Source organism: Hirundo rustica, chromosome 11, assembly GCF_015227805.2.
Source record: "Hirundo rustica isolate bHirRus1 chromosome 11, bHirRus1.pri.v3, whole genome shotgun sequence".
NCBI classification, from domain to species: domain Eukaryota; kingdom Metazoa; phylum Chordata; class Aves; order Passeriformes; family Hirundinidae; genus Hirundo; species Hirundo rustica.
The window spans coordinates 12767310-12787716 of NC_053460.1; the positions used below are offsets into that span (position 1 = coordinate 12767310).

The following is a 20407-nucleotide window of genomic DNA, read 5'->3' on the forward strand; positions in this document are numbered from 1 at the left end:
ATGTTTTGTGACATTTTTTTAAAGGCAGTTATTAATGAGCCAAAAAACCAGCTCTTCCACCTCTTGCATATACACTTGAGTGCTAATCTAGCTATAGTTGAGACCTGTATAGGCCATTTATTAAAGTCACTCCATGCCAAGTGAGGTGCCCTGTCACAGGAGCCATCACCTTGCTTAAGCTGCTTGTCTGCATGCACAGGTCTCAGCTGAGACTAAAGGTGGCACAGAGAGGAAGTCTGAAATCTGCCAAGGGCTCCTCATGTCAAGCAGAGTGTTTTATAAAGTTGTGAAATGGTGTGGAGGAGTTAGCGCTGGGTCTGTGGATAAACAAAGACAGCCTGTCTCCAGATCTGTTAGTAAGTAGCTTTCAGAAGCACCAAAATCAATTAAAAAATGAATCATTTGTCTGTGTTTAATATAACTGAAGGTTTGAAACAGAGTCAGGCTGAAATACTGTCTTCTAGCTGGTTACTGAGGGAGCCCTTGTAGCTGAGATAAGCATTGGACAAGGCACAGAACTTAGCTTTGAAGTTTTAAGGAAGAAGAGGGTTTCAAGTTTTAAAGGTGACCATGTGACCACATGACCACATGAATCACTCACTACCCAATCCTATTTTGCTTTTTCAAGGGTTTTTTGTGTTTTGTTTTTGTTTTTGAAGTTAGGAGGCCTCAGCATGTGTGTGCCAGTGTGTTTGAGAGGACATGTGTACGTACGTGTGCTGCGCTCGTCTGCCAGAATAGATTCCCCAGAAAGAGTACTGCAGAAATCCAGCTGCTTTTCCATTAACAGCCTTGATTTCCAAATGGACTCCAGGAGGACACTTTCTTGAGCTGCCTAGGGATAACTAGCCAATCCAAACGATTTCCTTTTATATGGTTGGCTGTGTCAGCTTTCGGCCAATGGAGTATAGCCTTCTTCCTATTATCATGTTAATCACCCATTGTTGTTTTAGCCTCGAAAGCCCTGCCTAAGCAAATACACACTGGTACAGAATTCATGGAATATGCCCACCTTCCATAGACTGGTGCATTTGTTATTATGGTGTTACAGCCTGTTCATTAACCTCCAGCAGGCTACCTTGTTGCCATTGATGACATGGGAAGTAGTTAAGCTCTTGGTAGCACCTAATTTGTTCTTTCCTCAGCAGGTGCTTGAGGAAATTGGATCCCATGCACAGAGGGGGCGACAGCAACTCCTCTGTTTAACTCAAAACTTCTGACTTATTACTGCTGTCCTAAAAATGTGGGTTTTTAGGGTGTGGGGTGGAGGCTGAAGAAAAAGTAATGTGCATTTAAAAGTACACAAAAAAGTGCACCCTCAAAAATATTTTCCTTCAAAAGGTTAAGAGGGCGTTGTTTACTGAACTGGGCTTCTCAGTGCTGTTGGTTTGGGGTTCTCTTCCATCCCTTGTGGCCAGCACTCGGAGATTTCACGTGTATTCTGCTGCCACCAGCTTTGGCCATGGGGATGCAGACCTTATGCTCGTGCCTAGTGGCAATTGCTGCAGTAGGAATTATTCTCCAGAAACACGTAGGCACAAAAGGCCAATTTTTTCTAAATTACATTTCAAGAAGTGTCTATTTAGATAGCATGTTTCCATGCAGTAAATAAGCATGTACATGAAACCAAAACACCATACTCCTGCTTTGGGAAATAATACTTTTTGCAAGTGTACAAAAGCTTAGCCTTCATGATTTTTTTTCCTTTCCTTTCCTTTCCTTTCCTTTCCTTTCCTTTCCTTTCCTTTCCTTTCCTTTCCTTTCCTTTCCTTTCCTTTCCTTTCCTTTCCTTTCCTTTCCTTTCCTTTCCTTTCCTTTCCTTTCCTTTCCTTTCCTTTCCTTTCCTTGTCCAACTTGTCAACATGCATTTTAATTTCTGCAAATGATTTAATTTCTGTTTCTTGGATTTTTTTCCTGCCACATTGCACAAGTTTCTGAGTAAATCTGAGTGCAAACCCCATTTTCTGTTTAAATAAATGGTTCATGTAATTGCCTCTTCACTTCTGCAGCTAGGCCTCCCTGGTATGACTTTGAGATGGAGAAAATATAAACAGATTGTACCAGGAAACAGTTATTTGTGGTAATGCAGTTTTTTCAAGATTTCTGATTAGAGACCAATACAAAATGCATTTTTTCCTTCACTTCCCCAAGTAACTACTCTGCCTACTCTATTTTGAGTTCAGCAAAAGGTGGAATTTTTTGAGAAAGTTGATCTTACTCTGAAAACCGTTACTTTTCTGTCTTTTGCTTCACTCTGGGGGAATTTTACTGCAATGGGTTAAATGACAGACACAATCTCATTGTGGCTCAGGTACTCGGTCAGATTGTCAAGTAATTTGAATTTTTTTAAGTTGAAATTAAAATTTCTCCTTAAGCAGGTTGTTGATTAGAGATTGTGTTTATGGTCCCAGAAAAGCCTGTATTGGGGATATATGGGCAAAAAAAGCCTCAGTGGAGGAAATCTGAAGCATATAACATGCTATATATTTGATCACATGTGCCTTATGCTACAGTGCAGTTTTCTCTAATCTCTTTTTGGTTATTAAACAGAAAAAGACCTATCAGTGCATCAAGTGCCAGATGACCTTTGAGAATGAGAGAGAGATACAAATCCATGTCGCTAACCATATGATTGGTAAGACATTCTTTACACTAGGCCACTCATTGGCTGCTTGTTTTTTTCTACTCTTTGACATTCACTATTCTAATAACTTGTTAATATTCATGCTGTAATTTATTTTTTTATTTTTCAAGGAAAATGATTTTGATGTAATGATTCTTCACTTCAAAGCTTTTTAAATATGTGGTTATAAAAGTGTTACTGCTGAGCTTTTTCCTTATCCTTTTGAGTCCTCATGTAGCATTTTAATTTATATTAAAATCAAAATTTTGACAGTATCTTCCATTTGATAGCATAAATTTCTCTCTATATATGTAAAAAGTACTTGCCAGTTGTCAACCACTTAGGAGCAATTATGTTTCAATTTTGTATGTCATGACATTGAATGGATGTAACTGCTAGCATTTTCCCAGCTAAGTGTGGTGAATTCCTGAGGAACGTTGTCAAAACAAAACACTTACAGAGTTATTTCTGTGGGTTTTTTCTACTTTTTCCACCAATTCTGGACTTCAGAAAGTTCAGCTTTTCAGACGTACAAGTGTTTTAAAAATCAGCGCTTTCTGCCTTCTGCGACAGTCCTGTCACAGGAGTTAGTAAAAGCATTTTTGTAACGTGATGGGTTGTATTTCTGCTGCAGCTGTATGATTGCTTCTCTGATGAATACAAAGAAGGGGTTTTTCCTCTATGGACAGATGTTATAAATATATGTCTTGGCCCAAGAGGTCAGTTTATTTTGGTGCATAGACCACAAGAAGATACACATGCCACTGTGAGCATGTGTTGGATGAGACCCTTCAAGGACCTGACACTGCTCTCTGTGTCTCATACATTCCTATGCAGCATTTATCTCCCATAAGCATAATGGTTTTCCTTCTGCAATTTTAGGAAATTACTCTCCCATCAATTCAGGTATGTAACTCCTATTAGCTTTGAAGTGGATTATGCATGAATACCAGAGAGAGAGAAATATGGGCTGACACAGTCTTCAAACCCCTACCCCCAAATGAAAAACATACATGTCAGTCACAATAATTTTCATCCAAGAGCCAGGCAGGAATTTTAAGTTAATGTCAAGCAGGTTAAGATAAAGATATCTAAAAATGTTTGCTTTTGTAGCAGGTGTTAATGTAATCTCTTGTTTGCAGGCTTGAAGAATGAGATCCTTATTAATTGGACCATGGTGATTTCATGTAGCTCCCTCCTAGATTTTAAGAAGTCCTTAGCAAGCTTAGCACTTGTTTCAGCTTAATTTGTGATCCAGTAGCTAATATGTGATTTTTAAATACAAAGGTCAAGAAAAGCTGAGTTAAGGTTCTGCTTGATTTGAGGGGAGCTATAGCTTTTCTTTTGGAAAAAATGTAATTTCTTAGTTTTCCAATAACTGATATGTGAAGTTTATTTACCTATATGTGAAGTTTATTTACCTATATGCCCATGTTAGTGCTGTCTGGAGTAACAGACATGTGACCTTAGAAAGTTCTTAGCATTATTGGAAAACAACAGGTGTAGAAGGCATAGGAGGCTGTGAAAATTGTGTTGCTGTTATTTGTGAAAACTGCACCCATTGTTTCATTGAAGCTCTACATCTGTTACTTTGTTATTTGGAAGAACTCCATATAGTACAAAACTGCTATGGGCCCAGTTCTGTGCATGTAGAACATTGTAAATACCAGGATGTGGTAAGAAAATATGTGATAATTCCACTGTAATGTCATATCTTCATATCCCTTTGCTGAGGTACAGACTGAGGATGTGCATTAAGTTAGGGTCATCACTGCTTTTAATGGTTCAGTTTAGAAAAGAGCAGTGTGGAATCCTTTAATATGGAGCCAGACATCCTCTCACTCTGGACACTGCGGTTCACAAGGCTCCTGGCCCCCTCTCCTTCAGGACATGCAAATGCTCACAACAAAGGCGTTTCCAATGAGTTTGCTCATTGGTATTTTGTTCTTTACTGGGGAATACTGAAGGGAAGAGGAGGGGCTAGATGTCAGCATTTCTCAAACAATGAATGCTGTGCAGATTTTTGGTGTTAATTTACATAGTCCTGGGTCCGTAGCAGTAGGGAGAGTGACTAACTGCCTCCTGTGCTTGCTTCTGTCCCCCTTGGTCATAGCCTGAGCATTTTCTTCCCTTTTTCAGGCCTTAGGACAGACTGACACATGTGCCTCCTTACAGCTTAGGCTGGTTTATCACTGATAAGGGGTGCCAGAGTTTCCCTTCTTTGTGTTAGACAAGTCTAGCCAGATGGGCAGCAAGAGAAAGAAGATAATACAGCTGTTTCTGCTGCCCAGGTCTAGTTCACAGGAGTAACTAATGTCATCGTTGTCAATTTAAAATCTACAGATGAGAATTTGTTTGTGCTGGGGGGACACTGAGATCACAGGGTGAACATACAGGTGTTTGGGAGACAGGAGGAACTTACCCTCAGATCGTGTCCTCAGGAGCTTAGGGCTGGCCTCATCTCAATGAACTTGTATCTGTCTAAAGTTAAGGTGTCTGGTTTAATATAGTCACTGAGATGCTGTCTGGGGAAAATGAATGATTGATACCAATCTAAGATAAGAGTTTGAGTAGGATAAGCATTTCCAGGGAGAGATTTTTATCTCTCTTTTGAATTTGAGAAGAGCCAAGACAATGAAGTTAGCCTTGACATGTAATTTTTAGGTAAAAAATCCCTTGGCTTTGATAATCCAAGACCTCGCAGCAGCACTTTCTTCTCATACTTTGAGAAACACAAAATCAATAGTTGACGTATCTTAAGCACTTGCTTACAATTCTGCTTTGCTCAAGTGACTGTCAACAAAGCAGCAATACCTTTTAGGTAGCAGCGTCCATAATATGATTAAAGAATTCAATTATTTCTGACATCATGGTCTTAAAAACTGCATCCAGTTAAGTTGGCTGTGCCTCCCTCTTCAACCTCTCAGATTCCCTGTCTGGAGCTGGAGGCCCCGTTCATAATTCATGGAGGTAGGGGGTTTATTTTTTTCAAAGCAGTATGCAGGGAATTTCCAGTGCTACTCCCACACACTGCTTTGAAAAATTACCCTGCTGCACTCTAGCCCTTCATATCCTGTGCACAAACACAGATGCACATTGGGTCCTTCGCGGGGTCCCCGGGGAAGGAGCAGGCTGGATCCATCCCCAGAGGAGGGAAAGGGGAGATGTTTTGTTTCAGTTTGTGCTGGGGCCCGTAGGAGGGCTCTGTGTGGCAGAACAGACCTCCTCAGCTGGGGTTAGCCAGGAAGGAATCTGTTTAGGAAGGCTTTCAGCTGGGGGGGAGCCGGGGGAGCTCGGGTTGGAATTTTTAGAGAGCAGTGGTCTTTGAAACATTGCACCGATTGGGGCTCCTTTGAAACACTTCCATGCCCACAGAAAGGGGATCCCCCTTTGAAACATTTACAGGCGTTGGGGAGTCCACCTGAGACTGTATCAAAAACTTTCAGTAGTTCTTGCTGCCTCTGTACTTGCTTACCTCCTGTTGCGCTGACCTGGCAATGTTTAAAGCTTCTCCCCCTTATCTCCCCACCTCGCTCTGCCTCTGCTGTGCCGCCTCTATCAGATGCAGGGGAGGATGGGCCTGCGGGGCCCTGGCTCTACGGGGGGCACTGAGCAGCCATGGCAGCAGGCAAAGCGTGCAAATCTGTCAGTGCAGCCTCTGCCCAGTGCCTGGGGCAGCCCTGGAGCTTCAGGCTCCATCGCACGGCCACCGCCGAGTCCCCGCGCGGGCAGTGGCTGCTCCCATCCTGCGCTGCCCAGGGAAATCCGCCCAGAGCCCTGCGTATGGAAATAAGGATTAGGCCCAGCGTTTTCCTGTTGGGTTTTTACAGCTGTGCTCTTCCCACAATCAGGCTGGGTTCCCTAATTGGTATTTTTCAGGGTGCACGTAATTCCACAGATTTGTTCTCTGGGTGGGTCAGGTTGCCCGTATCAATGGGAAGCGTGTTTGGATCCCTTCCAGAGTTCTCAGCTCTTTGGGTAAGAGAAGTGGACGCAGCAGTACTTCCCTCTGTCTCAGTTAGATGGGGCATGTTTTCCATTGAACGTTCAAAGAAGATGAGCAACTGTCCCAACTCTTCTTTCTCCATTCTCCAAGAAAGTCTCCTGGCAAATGTGCACAGGGAGCTCAACTGGGGCTCATTTAGTGCTGGAACAGGGAAAATAACGATTCCTGGTTTGTGCTCTAACGCTGGGGTTGCTCTAACATTCCTCCTGCCTCCAGCTCCAAAGGAATGTAAGCGTTTGTGGGCTCGTGAGAGGCTGTCCCAGTGCTCGGAGCTCAGCAGAGCCCTGCCCCAGTGCCTCTCCTGTCCTTCCCTGTGGAATTGCCAGTGCTCCCTGCCGAGACCCAGGAGCAAACGCTGGTGAGCAGCAGAGGAGGGGCACAGGCTGGATGTGTTTGTGATGTGAACGTGAGGCCCTGTTTGCGCTCTGGGAGCCGCCGGGGACAGAGGGGAGTGCTGAAGGGAAAGCTTCCAGAAGTCACAGCGAAATTGTTCCATGGTCCAGTTCTTGAACTGCAGCCTGGATCAATTCCTCCCTGTTTGATGGGATGGGGCTGACAAAGTTAAACGCCGTGTTTGGGAGAGTTTTCTGAGTACTGCCCCAAGCTGCGGCATATCATGCATCGTGTGGAGAATAGGACTCCAAGGATCTTAATTACCTTTCCTGCCCTTGGAGATCATGTTTCAAGTTCTGGAAACACTCTGCCAGAATTAAACACAAAAGAGAAGGGAAAACAGCCATCCCCAGTTACATTTCTTTCAAATGAATGCAAGTATTTGAAACAAAACAATGGCCAACTATAGGTTTGTTATTTTGTTAACATTTTAAAATAACAAAATAAGTTGGGTGCTTGGAAAAGGTCAAACTGCAATAATAACTACAGAAATAATTTTCTAAAAAGCAGCAATTTAGAAAACCCATTTTATGTTCTAAAGAATTAGGAGTTGATACCAAGCTCAGTTGCTGAGATGAAACCAGTACGGAGGTGAAGAGGTTGAGATCATACTCAAATCAAGCATAAATCAATATATTCTCAGTTATATTTTTGTTTTATATTTTGATTTATGTTTCATAAAACATAAAGTTCATAAACTTGGATCTTAACAAAATTGCTGATTATATATTATATGAATAAAAATTCTGAATCATTTTGGATGGTCTTGAACTCCTTCCTGTCACAGTAGATTCTGAGTGCCTGTGTATATGACAGGGGTGTAGGTAAGTTCATTTTTGCAGAACTGACTTTTATACATGTGAAGAGACTTAGCCCTGGGCTTCCTCTGATGAGGATGTGAAGCATTTCTTATACTCAGGCCTGATCTTGTGAAGCACTTTGTTCCTCATTCTCATTGAGTTGAGGACAGCTAATGCTTCTCAGAATCTCTCTTATAATAAAACACAATTTACTTTACATGAAATAAATATAGTCAATATTGGAAGATGCACAACCTTAGTTCTAAAATTCCTATTTTTTTGAACCTAAGGACTTCTGTTTGTTAAAGCGTGTACATGGCAGCAGTGATGATGACACTATAAAGCACTGTCTTACTAATAGCTTTCAGGCATTAAGGCAAATAAAAATGTGCCAGATTGGTTTTGAAGCATTACTTGTAAATTATCAACAGGAACATATTTCTGGACTCAACTGCTGAATGTGTGAATTAATTATGGACACATTAGGAACTCAGAAATCTTTTTTTTAACTTTGATGTTTGTAAAGCATATTCCAAGTAATTGCTCTTTTACTGCAGAATTGAAGGTACAACCATCTTATATTTATCCAGTACTTGCTTCAATATCCAATTCTATATGGACTTGCCTTAATGAACAATATTTACTAGACTTTCATTTTTCAGCACCTGCCTATTGAGAAAGACTAACTTTGGAAAAAAAAATGTTAAATGTGTCTTACCTTAAGAGATGGACACATACAGGGTGTCTCCCTCCACATGCTCCTGGGAGCCTTAATCCCAGGGACTGGCTGGGGTTCTGCTGGTGCTGCTTGAGAGGCTTTGCCCAAGTGGAGCTTGCTGCTGACTCAGGCTCCTGGGCACACATCTGTTCATGCTAGTAAGGGTCTCCTGATATTTTGCCCAACTCTAAGCCCTGGGGCTTTTTTGTGCTGGGGTTTTTTTGAGTTGTGTTTGTTTGTTTGTTTGTTTCTTTTTCTCCTTTCATTAGTTTTAGCATTAACCACATTTGCAAGTCATTAAATGTTGTAATGGGTATAGTGTATTAAAAGCTAGAAATACTTGTTTTCCAACACTTTTTATCAGTATAGTTCTCCTGAAAGCCACCTTGCCATTGCTAACAGACAGAAGCAGCTTCCTTTATTTATTGTAAACAGTTGGCCTTAATGTAATCTATTACTTAATTGGTTTCTTACTTTGAAACTTCAAAACATTGTTTTTGCTGTTCCTTCCTTTCTAAGGCTGGAAAATTGATTTTACAAAATCTTAATAATTTTATCCTGTTGTCCTGATGTGGTCTCCTGCAATTGTTATCTATGTGTATTTGTTCACACAAATTACTCCATTTCATGAGAATCTATTTTGTTTTGCTTGTTTATTGGGAAAGAAATAACATTTCCCTTAATGTATTCATTCACATATTCCTTTTGCATTTTTCATTTCATTTACAACTTGGTAATAGTAGTTCAGTTTTCACTGACATTTTTATAGCTGCTATGACAACATTCCTGTTTTGCATGATACATTCATAATGGGCAATGATCACAGTGTTACATTGCTTTCATTCTTTCTTAACTGTGTTACGATTCCTTACAGCCTCCAAACTCAATTTTCATATGCAGTGGTGATTACACCTGTTTAAACATTTTCCTGGTAGTTTCATATTTATTCATAAAGGGAGCAGTTGATAAAACACCTTTTCTGCATTCAGTCTGAGTTTTAAGCGTAATATTTCTTCAAAGTTATCATTAACAAGCACCTCAGTCTAGTCCCAGCCTTCCAACATCAGCTAGGCAGTGTAGCAAAAAATCCTATTTTTAGTAGCCCTTACCCAGTGTAGAAATAATTTTTCTGAATATGTAGCTTGGTTTTCATTTCATTAACTCACCTTGAAAACCGTTTTATGTTTGTATTTAAAAGTTTGCAGAGATAGTTTCTGCCTTATTCTCAGACATTTTATATTAATATGGCCATGTATTTCTAAGTTCACAAACTAATTTCTTTGCCACTCTTTGCTAATCTTGAATCCAGAAAAGAAAGCAAGTCCTCACCATATGGGACTTGGGTTCTCTCTGCAGATGGTGAAATGACTCAACTTGCTGGTGGAGAGGGCAGCACCCCTCTGTGTCCTCCTTTTGAGGAAAAAACACCAGAATATTTCTTGGGGGTGGAAGAAGGAAAAAACCCACCGCCATTTCTAAGTGCAGTCTTCAGACTTCATATAAATAATGTTTTCAGGACGTTGTTCTCCCCATGTGAATTGTGGAGCTAATGCCTCTATTTGTTCTGTCCTTAAAATTTAGGTGTTGATTTCTTTATGGGAGCTTTTTAGCAAATAACAGTTTTATCTGGATAATGAGATGTTATCCCACTTTCTTCTTTATTACTGGTTTGGAAATATCTGGTACCAGTACCACCTTTTTTGACTGACAGAAAACTTAGTGACTTTTTCGGAAAAATAGATGATATATGAGAAGTGAATAAAAGACAAAGGAATGAATGTTTAGTGAAGCTGGAAAAACCTCATACTTGGGTTAGCTAGGAATTAGCTTTGGCAGAGTTATAAAATACTCATTTTACCTCTTTGGGGGAACCTAGACAAGGTTCCAGGCTGTTTCCAGTCATAGGAGAATGGGAGTAGTGTGTATTTAATATCAGTAATCCATAGGTAAATTCCTTTTCTGCTGATAATGTTCTGGATTTTACTCTTTCTGAATATGTGGCTTAATATTCAGTGCTTTTGATAGCTGAAAAATGTATATATTTTTTTCTTTTGATTGTGGAACAACCCTCTGGTGAATCAGTAAGGGTACTGGTGTGCATATGCTGAACCCTAGCTCTAGTTATCAGAGAAAAAGAGTTTGTTCATATGTTAAAAGTCCAAATTTGTACCTCCTGTTACTTGGGAAGTAACAAAGTGAGGCAGTTTGACTGTTGCCTTTAATTAGTTTAAATTCACCAGTGTCCTTAACCTTGAGGCAGATTTTATCTGCTCTCCTGGAACTAGAGGTTACCAACTGACATGACCCTTAAAAATTATTTCTGTTTTGTGATAGCTGGCAAGCAAGTTAAATCAGACACAGCCCTCCCTGGATGCTCTGTTTAGGGTACTGGCATCTTTCTGTTTTAAATTTGTGGAGGAAAACTTTGCTACCCTGAGGTTCCTTACAACTGATCCCCATGAAGGAAACCCATGTAAACTTTTTAAGCACTTGTACTTTTTTTGTTATTGTTTCAAGGCTCCTGACACAGATAAAGCCTTTGCACAACTGGTCTCTGCAGATGTGCTGCTTCCTTGTCACAGACTTCGGTCAATTTATCAGTAACTTTTGACAGCTTTGTGCCTTTTTAAGAATCAGAAGGGTTTTAATTGATTATTTTGACTTCTCAGATCCATTGTGTGCCATTTTAAAAATTAAATTTCTTTCTTAGATGATTGCACAATAAGCTAGAGGTATGGGACTTCTGGTTGTCCCTGTCAGACTTCCCTGCGGTAATGTCAAATTCTAAAGAAGTGGCAAATCATGTTTTTTTTAAGTGAAAAAATATTTTGTCCTGCTGCAACAGAAGAAACCCAAAGAAATTGTGTACGAATACCATGGTCTTCCTAAGACAGAGCTCCACAGCAAGCCAGAACACCTCACTGTAATTCCATAGTTGTCTTCTTCACCCATTTCATAGAATCACTGAGGTAGGAAAAGACCTTCAAGATGGGGTCCAGCCTTTGACCAAGCACCACCTTGTCAACTAGACCAGAGCACTGAGTGCCACATCCTGTTGTTTCTTGGACATTTCCAGAGGCTGGGACTCCACCACCTCCCTGGGCAGCCTGTTCCAATGCTTACCCACTCTTTCAGTGAAAAAATTCTTCCTGATGTTCAACCTGAACCTCCCCTGGAGCAGCTTGTGACCATTTCTTCCTCTCCTGTCGCTGTTGCCTGGGAGCAGAGCCCGACTCTCACCTGGCTGCCCCCTCCTGTCAGGAAGTTGCAGAGACCAAGAAGGTCCCCTCTGACCCTCCTTTTCTCCAGGATGAGCCCCCCTGCTCCCTCAGCTGCTCCTCATCAGACTGACTCTTTCGTTCCTTCACCAGCTGTTGTCCTTCTCTGGACACACTTCATCCCCCCAATGTCTTTACTGAATTGAGGGGCCCAAAACTGGACACAGGACTCGAGGTGTAGCCTCACCAGTGTCCTGTAGAGATGACAATCTCAGCTTTGTGTTCTGTGATTTGTCCTGCTGCCATGAGCCCAGGGACAGATGGGGTGAATGAGGTGCAGACCTCATGGGGACGGGCTGAGCCTTTTTGCCTCCTGCTTCATGTAGGAAGTGACCAACACCAATTTGGTGCCGTGTTTCCTTCTTTGGCACCTCCTGAATTGGTGGAGAAGACAACAAAAGATGGCACCAGGTAGGAATTGCACCCTGCTGATGTGTTTACATCACTACTTTAGTCAGTCGCAGCCTACTTGGGATTTAATCCTGCCTCCAGCTGCACATCATCCATCATCTGGTGGATAGTCATGGGCCTTAAAAATGACCAGATCTTATGATCATTGTGTGTAACTGGGAAGCGTTTAGATTTTGCGATGACTTTATCCTGTTCTGTATTCACAGGGAAGTTTTTCAGCGTTGCTCAGGCTAGGCAGAGCCTTTGGGTTTAGGTTTTGCTGCAGACACAGTTTGGGTGTTTTAAAGGATCAGCATCAACTAGCACCACTGGCATGTCCTCTGTTATGTTTTGCACACATCAGCTATGGTGTATTACTGGGGTATGGACAAATAGTTCTTAAACCCCATGACTGTGAGTTATATCCAGGAATAAATATTGGCAACAAAACTTAAATGATGAAACCTCATGCAATTAACAGTAAGTGATTCAAGCTGGGCCGAATACAGATAGCTAAAGTTGAAGGGAAGAAAGTATTCCAGTGACATTTTTCTCCTTGTTTGACTTTCTAGTTAAGAAATTCCATTTTTATCCCCCATTTTCTTAAACAAACAAACAAACAAAAAAACCCAAAAGACCCAAGCAACTTTTGATTCACCATTTAAGAAAAAAAATTGTGATATGGGGTGAAAAAAAAGCAAAGCAAAGAGACCTTCCCTTTGCCTTTAAAATATTTTTAAACTGGTAGTAGCCGTTCCTTCACTTCCAGAACATCAGTGGAGAGAATTTCCTTAGAAGACTAATTGTAATGTGTCAGAAACTGAAGTCAACAATGTGTTAAACCTGAATGATGGGCCTCCAGGGGACGGGGATTTTACATCATGAGATATTATTTGCTTAATTTACTTTATGTAGCATTTGAAGATCTAGATGGACAATTTATTTTTTTTTTTTTTAAATCTAAGCCTTTTAATTTTACATATCTTTTGACTTAGTTCAACAAAGAAAAATTAAAAAAATACAAGTGAAAATATTGAGGTTTGATTTCTCCTTCCAGTGGAAATACTATTGGATCTGAAGTGTACACGGTGCAATTATATCTATCTTGCATCTTTGTTCTTGTTTGAACATGACTTACCAGGAAAAGAACTCCAGAGACCCAAAATCCATATTTTAAATGGCCTAGTCAAAGAGTTTCCCATTTTCCTAAGGCTTAAACTGGGGAATCAGCTGCCATTTGCAAGCTAGCAATACAGTAAAAGCACATCATCGTACACAACATTTTATTTGGACAGCTGTATAAAAATGGCAACACACTGTGAAATCCATTAACGGCAAAACATGTTAAATTCAGCAAAATGCATCTCATGTGGAACACTGAATAAGAAATTATAGTCTGAGTTTTACTAGCTGGTTATCAGAGTTTGTCTTGAATGAAGAAAATTGAATTTTTTTCCATGTGTGTGCCTGTAATAACAGTGAATGCTGTACTTTGGTTTTTGAAACCAGTGTGCACCTGTAAATTCTTGTCCCACAGACTCTTCTACGAGGTTTTTGCAAATCTAAATACCCCTGAGGAGGCTAAAGGGGGGTGGTTTTCACTCAGGCAAGTAGCTCTTACTGCATGTTGGGTCCCACCCGCACTCACTCACATTACTGGGTTCAGAAACATTTGTAGGGGTAAATTCCAGGGATGTAGGAGAAAGAGCTCAGACTGGGAATAAAAGCATCCTTCCCTCTTGTCTCCCTGCTGTGCCAGCAAGGACTGCAGTCTTGTCAACCAAGAGCAGGTCCTTTGGCTGGTGAGGGATTTCCATGGGTGGATTTTGCTCTGCTGCTCATAGTAAGACTTTTCACAGTTAATCAATGGCATTTAAAAATTCAAAACCCCTCTCCAAAGTATTTTGCATTTCCATTGTTCGTACTGTTTAACTAGGAGATGTTGCTCATCAAGATAGGATGCCATTAAATATTCTGGTAGAGAAAGAAAAAATGAGTTTACTCTTGCCTGGTAGAAAATGAAACAGCCATGTTAACTTTAGCTCTAATCATGAGATTAAAAGTCTAATGGGGAATTATATCATTTTCACTCTTCAAAGGCAGCATCTGTGACCTTTGGAGAGTTTTAACTTTAACAGCCTAATGATTTCTCTTCTAGAAAATGGGAAAAAATAGTCTTTTCTTTGACAAGGAAATGAAAAGTGGATGAAAAAGGCAAGCACAAGTAACCGTACGCTGGAGCAGGCTGAATGACTTTAAGTCATACTCAGTACCTCTTGTGAGAGATGGTTTCCAGGCTTTGTTATCCCGGCCACCGGCTGCTCTGAAGGGAGACAGATAAAGGCAAGAGCCCTGGGGCTGGGGACAGTGTGGGGACAGCCCTGCTCCTTCACCCCACATGACAGTGACAGCTCTGAGTGGCGGGGCTCAGTGCGCACACCACTCGTCCTGAGCAGGTCTGCTGTGGTGTGAGGCTCGTTTCCTGTGCTAGAGCACTGGAATTTCTTGTTTCAGTTCCTGTTTGCCGCGTTTGCGAGCTCAGGCTGTTGCTCTTTTGCCAAGCTGGCAGCACACGGGGGGAACTTCCTGCGCAGGGGATGTAAAAGCGATTCTCTGATTCTTCCTCTGCAGCCATTGGGAGATAAAAGCCAGGACATCAGGGACTGCAAAGAGGGAGCCAAATTATATTTATAATATTAAAGTGAGTGCATTTGTGGTTTTGCCATTCTCCAGGGTTTTTCATAAGTAGAAAAACATGAATTAGCATTTTCCATTTCCATATATTGACTGGAAAAATAGCCTGCTCTCAATTAAGACCTATAGCTTTTGGGATGTATGCAACAATTTTATAAAATATTTACAGCAAAATTTGCATTTTACATGGTATTACAGTTTTTCTTGTGTTTAGTAGAAAGGACGTAGGCCTAAGAGAGGAAATTCATCCAGCGTACCGAAAGGGAAATATATCTAAAATTAGATTGTTAGTATTCACAACAAGGAATGTCCAGTGCTGACTGTTACCTCCAGTAATTACTGAAGGTCACTTTGCCCCCCAGCTATTTGTTACAGCCGCTGCAAGGACCGTGCTCCCTGTGCAGAGCTATCGCTATCCCTTTAAAACTGCCTTTGGAAGTGATTGGAGCTTTGTGCGAGACAGATAAGTAGAACATTTTTTACCAAATGTAAATGCGCACTGTAAAGAACATAGCTATTTCCTGGATAATTTGCAGTTGTATATTTTATGTTAATTTCACCGAAAATATTGCACCCCTGCCAGGTTTAGTAGAGGCTCACTGTGATATGAATAATTTCTAGCGAATCTTTTTTTTTTTTCCTTCATTTAAGATTTGGCACCTTTTTAAGATTTTAATAATAGCAACAAGGAGGAAGATTTAGAACAAGTGAAACATTAGAGCCAAAGAAATTCACATTGAGAGCTAATGTAAAATAGCAAGAATAATTACATGGAAAACAGTTTCCACAGATGTTTTTCCTTGTAATGTAATAACTATTTACTAAACTGTTTATTTTAGGCCCTTGGTTTACAATAAAATATTTATACATGCTCTGCTGTAATAAAAAAATATTGACAAAATACTATAGAGATTTTTAAAAGACAATTAGTATTTCCCTGTCTGGAGAGTGAGCACAAGAGAAGCAGCACCAGCCCTTGCCATGCTTGCTGAGAGGAGATGCAGGGTTAGCAGCAGCATCCTTTGCAGGTTTGTCTGTGCTCGTCTCTGCTAACAGGGAGACTCTGGACTTGTGGCAAGCCAGAGGATAACTTTCTGAAGAACACTAAAGCCAACAATCTTAAGACAGTGGAAACATTCTTTTCCACTTCTTTGCAGGAAGAAAAACTTCATTACATTTCTGAGTTATTATACAATAAGGTTATGTCTCATCCAAGCAAAATGTGCCTGTTTTAGGAGCGGGTTTAAAGTTCAGGATGCCAGAGTCCTGAATCTTGTTCTTTAAAAATAGTGTAGGACAGTGACATCTCTGAAGCACGGCCTGTGGCATGTTTGAAGCTATTGCTTTATCCTAACTGGGCCACATCTGTCATACACCTAATTCATGAATCTCCTCATGTGCCCATGGAGTCTGTACTCTGGTACACAGGGACTAACCACCTATGCAGATATAGCAATGCCTGAAGGTGCTGAAATCAGAAATTCAGCAGTACTGGAAGGTCTACAGATTATACTTTCCACATATGACCTTAAAATGTATATTCTTCTGTTCATGAATATATATGAGAAACTTTATTTTGAGATGTCTATGGCCTTACCTTTTAAAATCTTGAACACACAATAGTATCCTGTAAGAAACTTCAGTTCCTCTGCCTGTCAGTTTTGTAATAAAAGGATTTCTTTTTTTTTTCTTCAGAAGTTATTGTACATCCTTTACTTAATTCTGGAGTGGTGATATGCCGTGACTTGAAAAGAGACCTCCAGGACAAAAGAGAAAATGCCTTTAATTTCATTAAATACACTGTCTCTGTGTGCATTTGAGTACCACCGGCTTGTTAGAGCAACCTGAAGTCTGAGTAAAGATGGCATGGATGGATCCGAACAGCCAGCGTTTGGGAAGCAGGATGGTTTCAATATCTAGATATGAATCCATATTTAGCAGTTCAGGCTCTACTTTCAAGTAGGCAATTCCCTTGAGTTTCCAGGCTAGCAAGTTGTGAGCTTTATCACTGCAGAAAAAAACCAGGGTAGCTGCCTATGGAATGATTTGAAAAATGAATTTAAATATAGATCTATGAACTTTCTTTCTTGGTGAAACTAATAACACTCACCTGTTTAAAAACCAGTGGGGTGATTACACAGGTTTTTGTCATGCTGGGTTCTTACATGCGCGAAAAAAGAACAGGGCAGAGCAGAAAAGAGCAAGGATAAGAACTAAAACTGAACAAAAGAGGGAGCTAAGAAATCTAAAATGTTCAGTTTTAAGGCAGAATAATCATAGTTACTAGACGCCTTTTGTTGTAAACAGACTTTTTTTCATGGTTGACTCTTATAAATAGGCCAATGCATGTGAGAGGCTTGTGAGCCTTTTTACTGCCATGCCACACAAAGTTGTCACGTCCCATTCCCATGGTTTGCCCCCATAGAACCTCACCACAACAGCTTTTTGAGACTAAAAATTTGCTTTCCCTGTGAAAGTCTGCATAATTTAAAATCAAAACTACAATAAGAAAAATAAGTGGTGTAATATGTGCAATATTTTCTGTAAGTTACACCAAAGTTGGGTTCTTGGCTTTTAGTCTTTCCTACCTTCCTGGCCCTGGATTGTTGACACAGTGTAGAGTGCTGCCAGGTTATGCAATTATTTCAGTGCAGCTCATTTTGAGTCATTGATAGAATTCAAAGCTAGCATTTAGGAAAACAAAGGAATTTGTGCTTGGAAGTCAGAGTTGCTCTGTGCACAAGAATTTCTTTATTTTTCAAGGACTATGTTATTGTGTAAGCTAATGATTTTGGTTTTAAGTTATATTCTCAGGGGAATGGACATCCAGGATAATCGAGGATGTACTTTTAATACTGATCCTGCAATGTTAGGTCTCTGGTGGAAAAATTGGCCCAACTGCAGGGCTTGAGCCTTGGATTAACCCCTGCTTGGAAGAATTGTTGATTTCCTGGTGCTGAATATATTTGTAAATTGATACATTACCTATGTGTAAATTAGTTCCAATGAAAGTAAATTAGCCAGTTCCCTTCCCACATGAATTTTAAAATGCCACTTACTGTTTATCACAGTAGAAGCCATTATATCTGTTAGTCATTTTGAAAAATAAGTACATCTGCCAGGGTTTTGCCCTTCGTTGTCTTAGCCCAGCTCACCTTCTCTGGCCCTCCCTGCTTGCCCACCTCTGGCAGCAGGTTGGGACTCCTCTCCCTGGGAAAGCTCAGCTCTCAGATCTTTCTCCAGCCCAAATTGGATGTCTTTTCAGCTGAAGTGGGAGTACAGCATAAGTACTTAAAGCAGACATGAGGGTCTGAGAGAAGAGGAGGGCATCTTTTGGAATTTTGCATTGCCTTTTTTTAGCTGTGGAGAGGAGTTAAGGAAGTACGTGCTTAAATTTTCAAATGTTATTGGTAATTCTGCATGGAAAATATTTTCAGCAAGGTAGATTCAGGAGTAAAGCAAGAAAGCACATGTAGTGGAAAACTGTGGAAGGTTTGAAAAATCCATGTGGTATGAGCTATAATGCAGACCATTTCAAACAGTCTCCAAAAGCATTCACCTTGTATCCCTACCATGTCCCTGCATGTAATGAAACAACTGGCAGAGAGCATTATTTTAATAAAGCATTGGCTGTTAGTGTCTCTCATACTGGATCAGGAAAAGAGTTCAGAGGACCAGATATTGCTGGAGAATCTGTCTCCAATTTTCCCTTGGAACTGTGCTTCTAGGGCTTTTAAAGGTTTATGTATTTAACATTGCAAATCTTCATTTTAGATTTTCATTTGCTGCTTGGGATTCTTATTAATTTTGCAGTGTTCATTTAAGTTGATCCAGCCCTTTATATCATTTCCAGCTTGAAATATTAGTTCAGAGATAAGCTTTATTATTAAATGCTTAATCTTGAACACTTGTCTTATTTGGTAAGAATTATCTCTGAGAAGTAGGCAAAGAGAAGTTGATTGCTGTGGTTTTAAAGCAGCTGTAACTGGAGTAGCCCAAGGTACTAGTTTACAAAGGCTGGCATCCCTTCAGTTTGCCATCGCAGCAGCTGGACTTCATTAAGTGCTGGTGTTAATTACTGGGAGAGTGTTGGTTCAGTATGTGAGCAGCAACACTTGGGGTGACACACAAAGTAGGAAAAGGGTCACCTTGAAATAGAAGCTTTAAAAAAAACAAACAGGCAAGGCAGGGCTGCCACTAATTTTGTAACTGCATTTAGTTCAAAGTATATCAGCAAACAGGGAAATAAGCACTACTGTGCAGCAGTGAGCAATGGCTTAAGTGTGTGTGCCATTGAGGAGGCAGGAATGGAGATGAGTGCTGGGGAACTTGCCCCATTAGAAAGGAAGACGTTAATGTCGTATTTTCTGTGCGTGTTGTGTGAAAGAGAGGGAAAATTCTTTCTGTATTCTCCAGAGTTTTCAAGCCATATGCAGTATAGTTTGAGGAGGAAATATTTATAATTTCTTATACTGTAAATAGTATTCTATGGAGAAAACCTGTTAAGGGTTTGTATCTAAGGAATGTTTAGGAGATGAATGTCATGGAGTGAAACATAAAATGTGGTAGCATAGAACAAGTATTGCTTGGAAGCATTGTGTCTTAAAGCTGATGACATTCAGACAAAGTGGGCCAAGTCCAGCCCTGGTGTAAGCAGCTGGCGGTGCACCCAGCCCAGGATCCCACCACGTGCTTAAGCAATAGCGAATTTTTATCTCTGTCTTTCACCTGGCAGTTGTCTGGATGAGGTGCCAGGTGCCCGGGCTGGAAAGGGTGCATGTGAGGATGTTGGAGGAGAATTAGGTTATTACATTTCCTCCTTAATTCTTCATCAGGGCTGCCGCCTGTATTTTCTACAGAAAAATCAATGCATTCTGATTCTGTAATTTCCCATGGTGCCTCGCCGGGCGCGCAGCGTGCCATGGGAGGTGACATATCCGGTCATGGCAGCTTGAACTCTTTTTTCCAGTGAAAGAATTCATTGGAATTTCACAACCTTTGCATGCTTTTGTGAAAACACTCATTTGTGTTTGCGCCAACCTGCTAATGGCGGATGCCGGGGCTTGCGAATCCCACCTACATTCGGTGCTCGTTATGGCATGGAATGTGCCGTTAATAATGCATCTGTGAAACTCAGCTGCGAGGGAGCCAAGTAATTATCCCACCGTAGCGTTCCCTGCTTCAGTGTCATCACAACTGGGGCTTCATTAAAAGTCCTAACAGTAGAGATGTTGTGTGGTGCAGCCTGTATATATATTTTTTCATTTAAATTATCAGCAATGCCATGGCTCAGAGGTAATTTGACTTTTTGAAACCGTGGAGCCCCTGTGAATTTCCTTCCTCCTCTCCCTCTCGCTGCCGCACCAGCTGATCAGCCCCAGAAGAACAAAAGGTTTATCTGAAGCTATGAAGCATATATTCACCAGCTTCTGGCGTCTAGATAAAAAAAAAAAAAAATCAAAGTACTCCATTGAACATGTTAATACTGAGCAAAATGCACACAGC

The 20407-nt window shown here is 40.7% G+C and overlaps 1 protein-coding gene across 6 annotated transcripts in view; it reads left to right on the forward strand.

Annotated features, from left to right (window-relative positions):
* The window catches only part of ZNF423 (zinc finger protein 423), a 226238-nt gene that overhangs the window by 135605 nt on the left and 70226 nt on the right, over nucleotides 1–20407 (forward strand). For all 6 annotated transcript variants that reach the window (XM_040075307.1, XM_040075308.2, XM_040075313.2 and 3 more), the window contains one exon: nucleotides 2551–2635. In XM_040075307.1, coding sequence (XP_039931241.1) covers nucleotides 2551–2635 — 85 coding nt within the window. The remainder of the gene's footprint in view (nucleotides 1–2550; nucleotides 2636–20407) is intronic.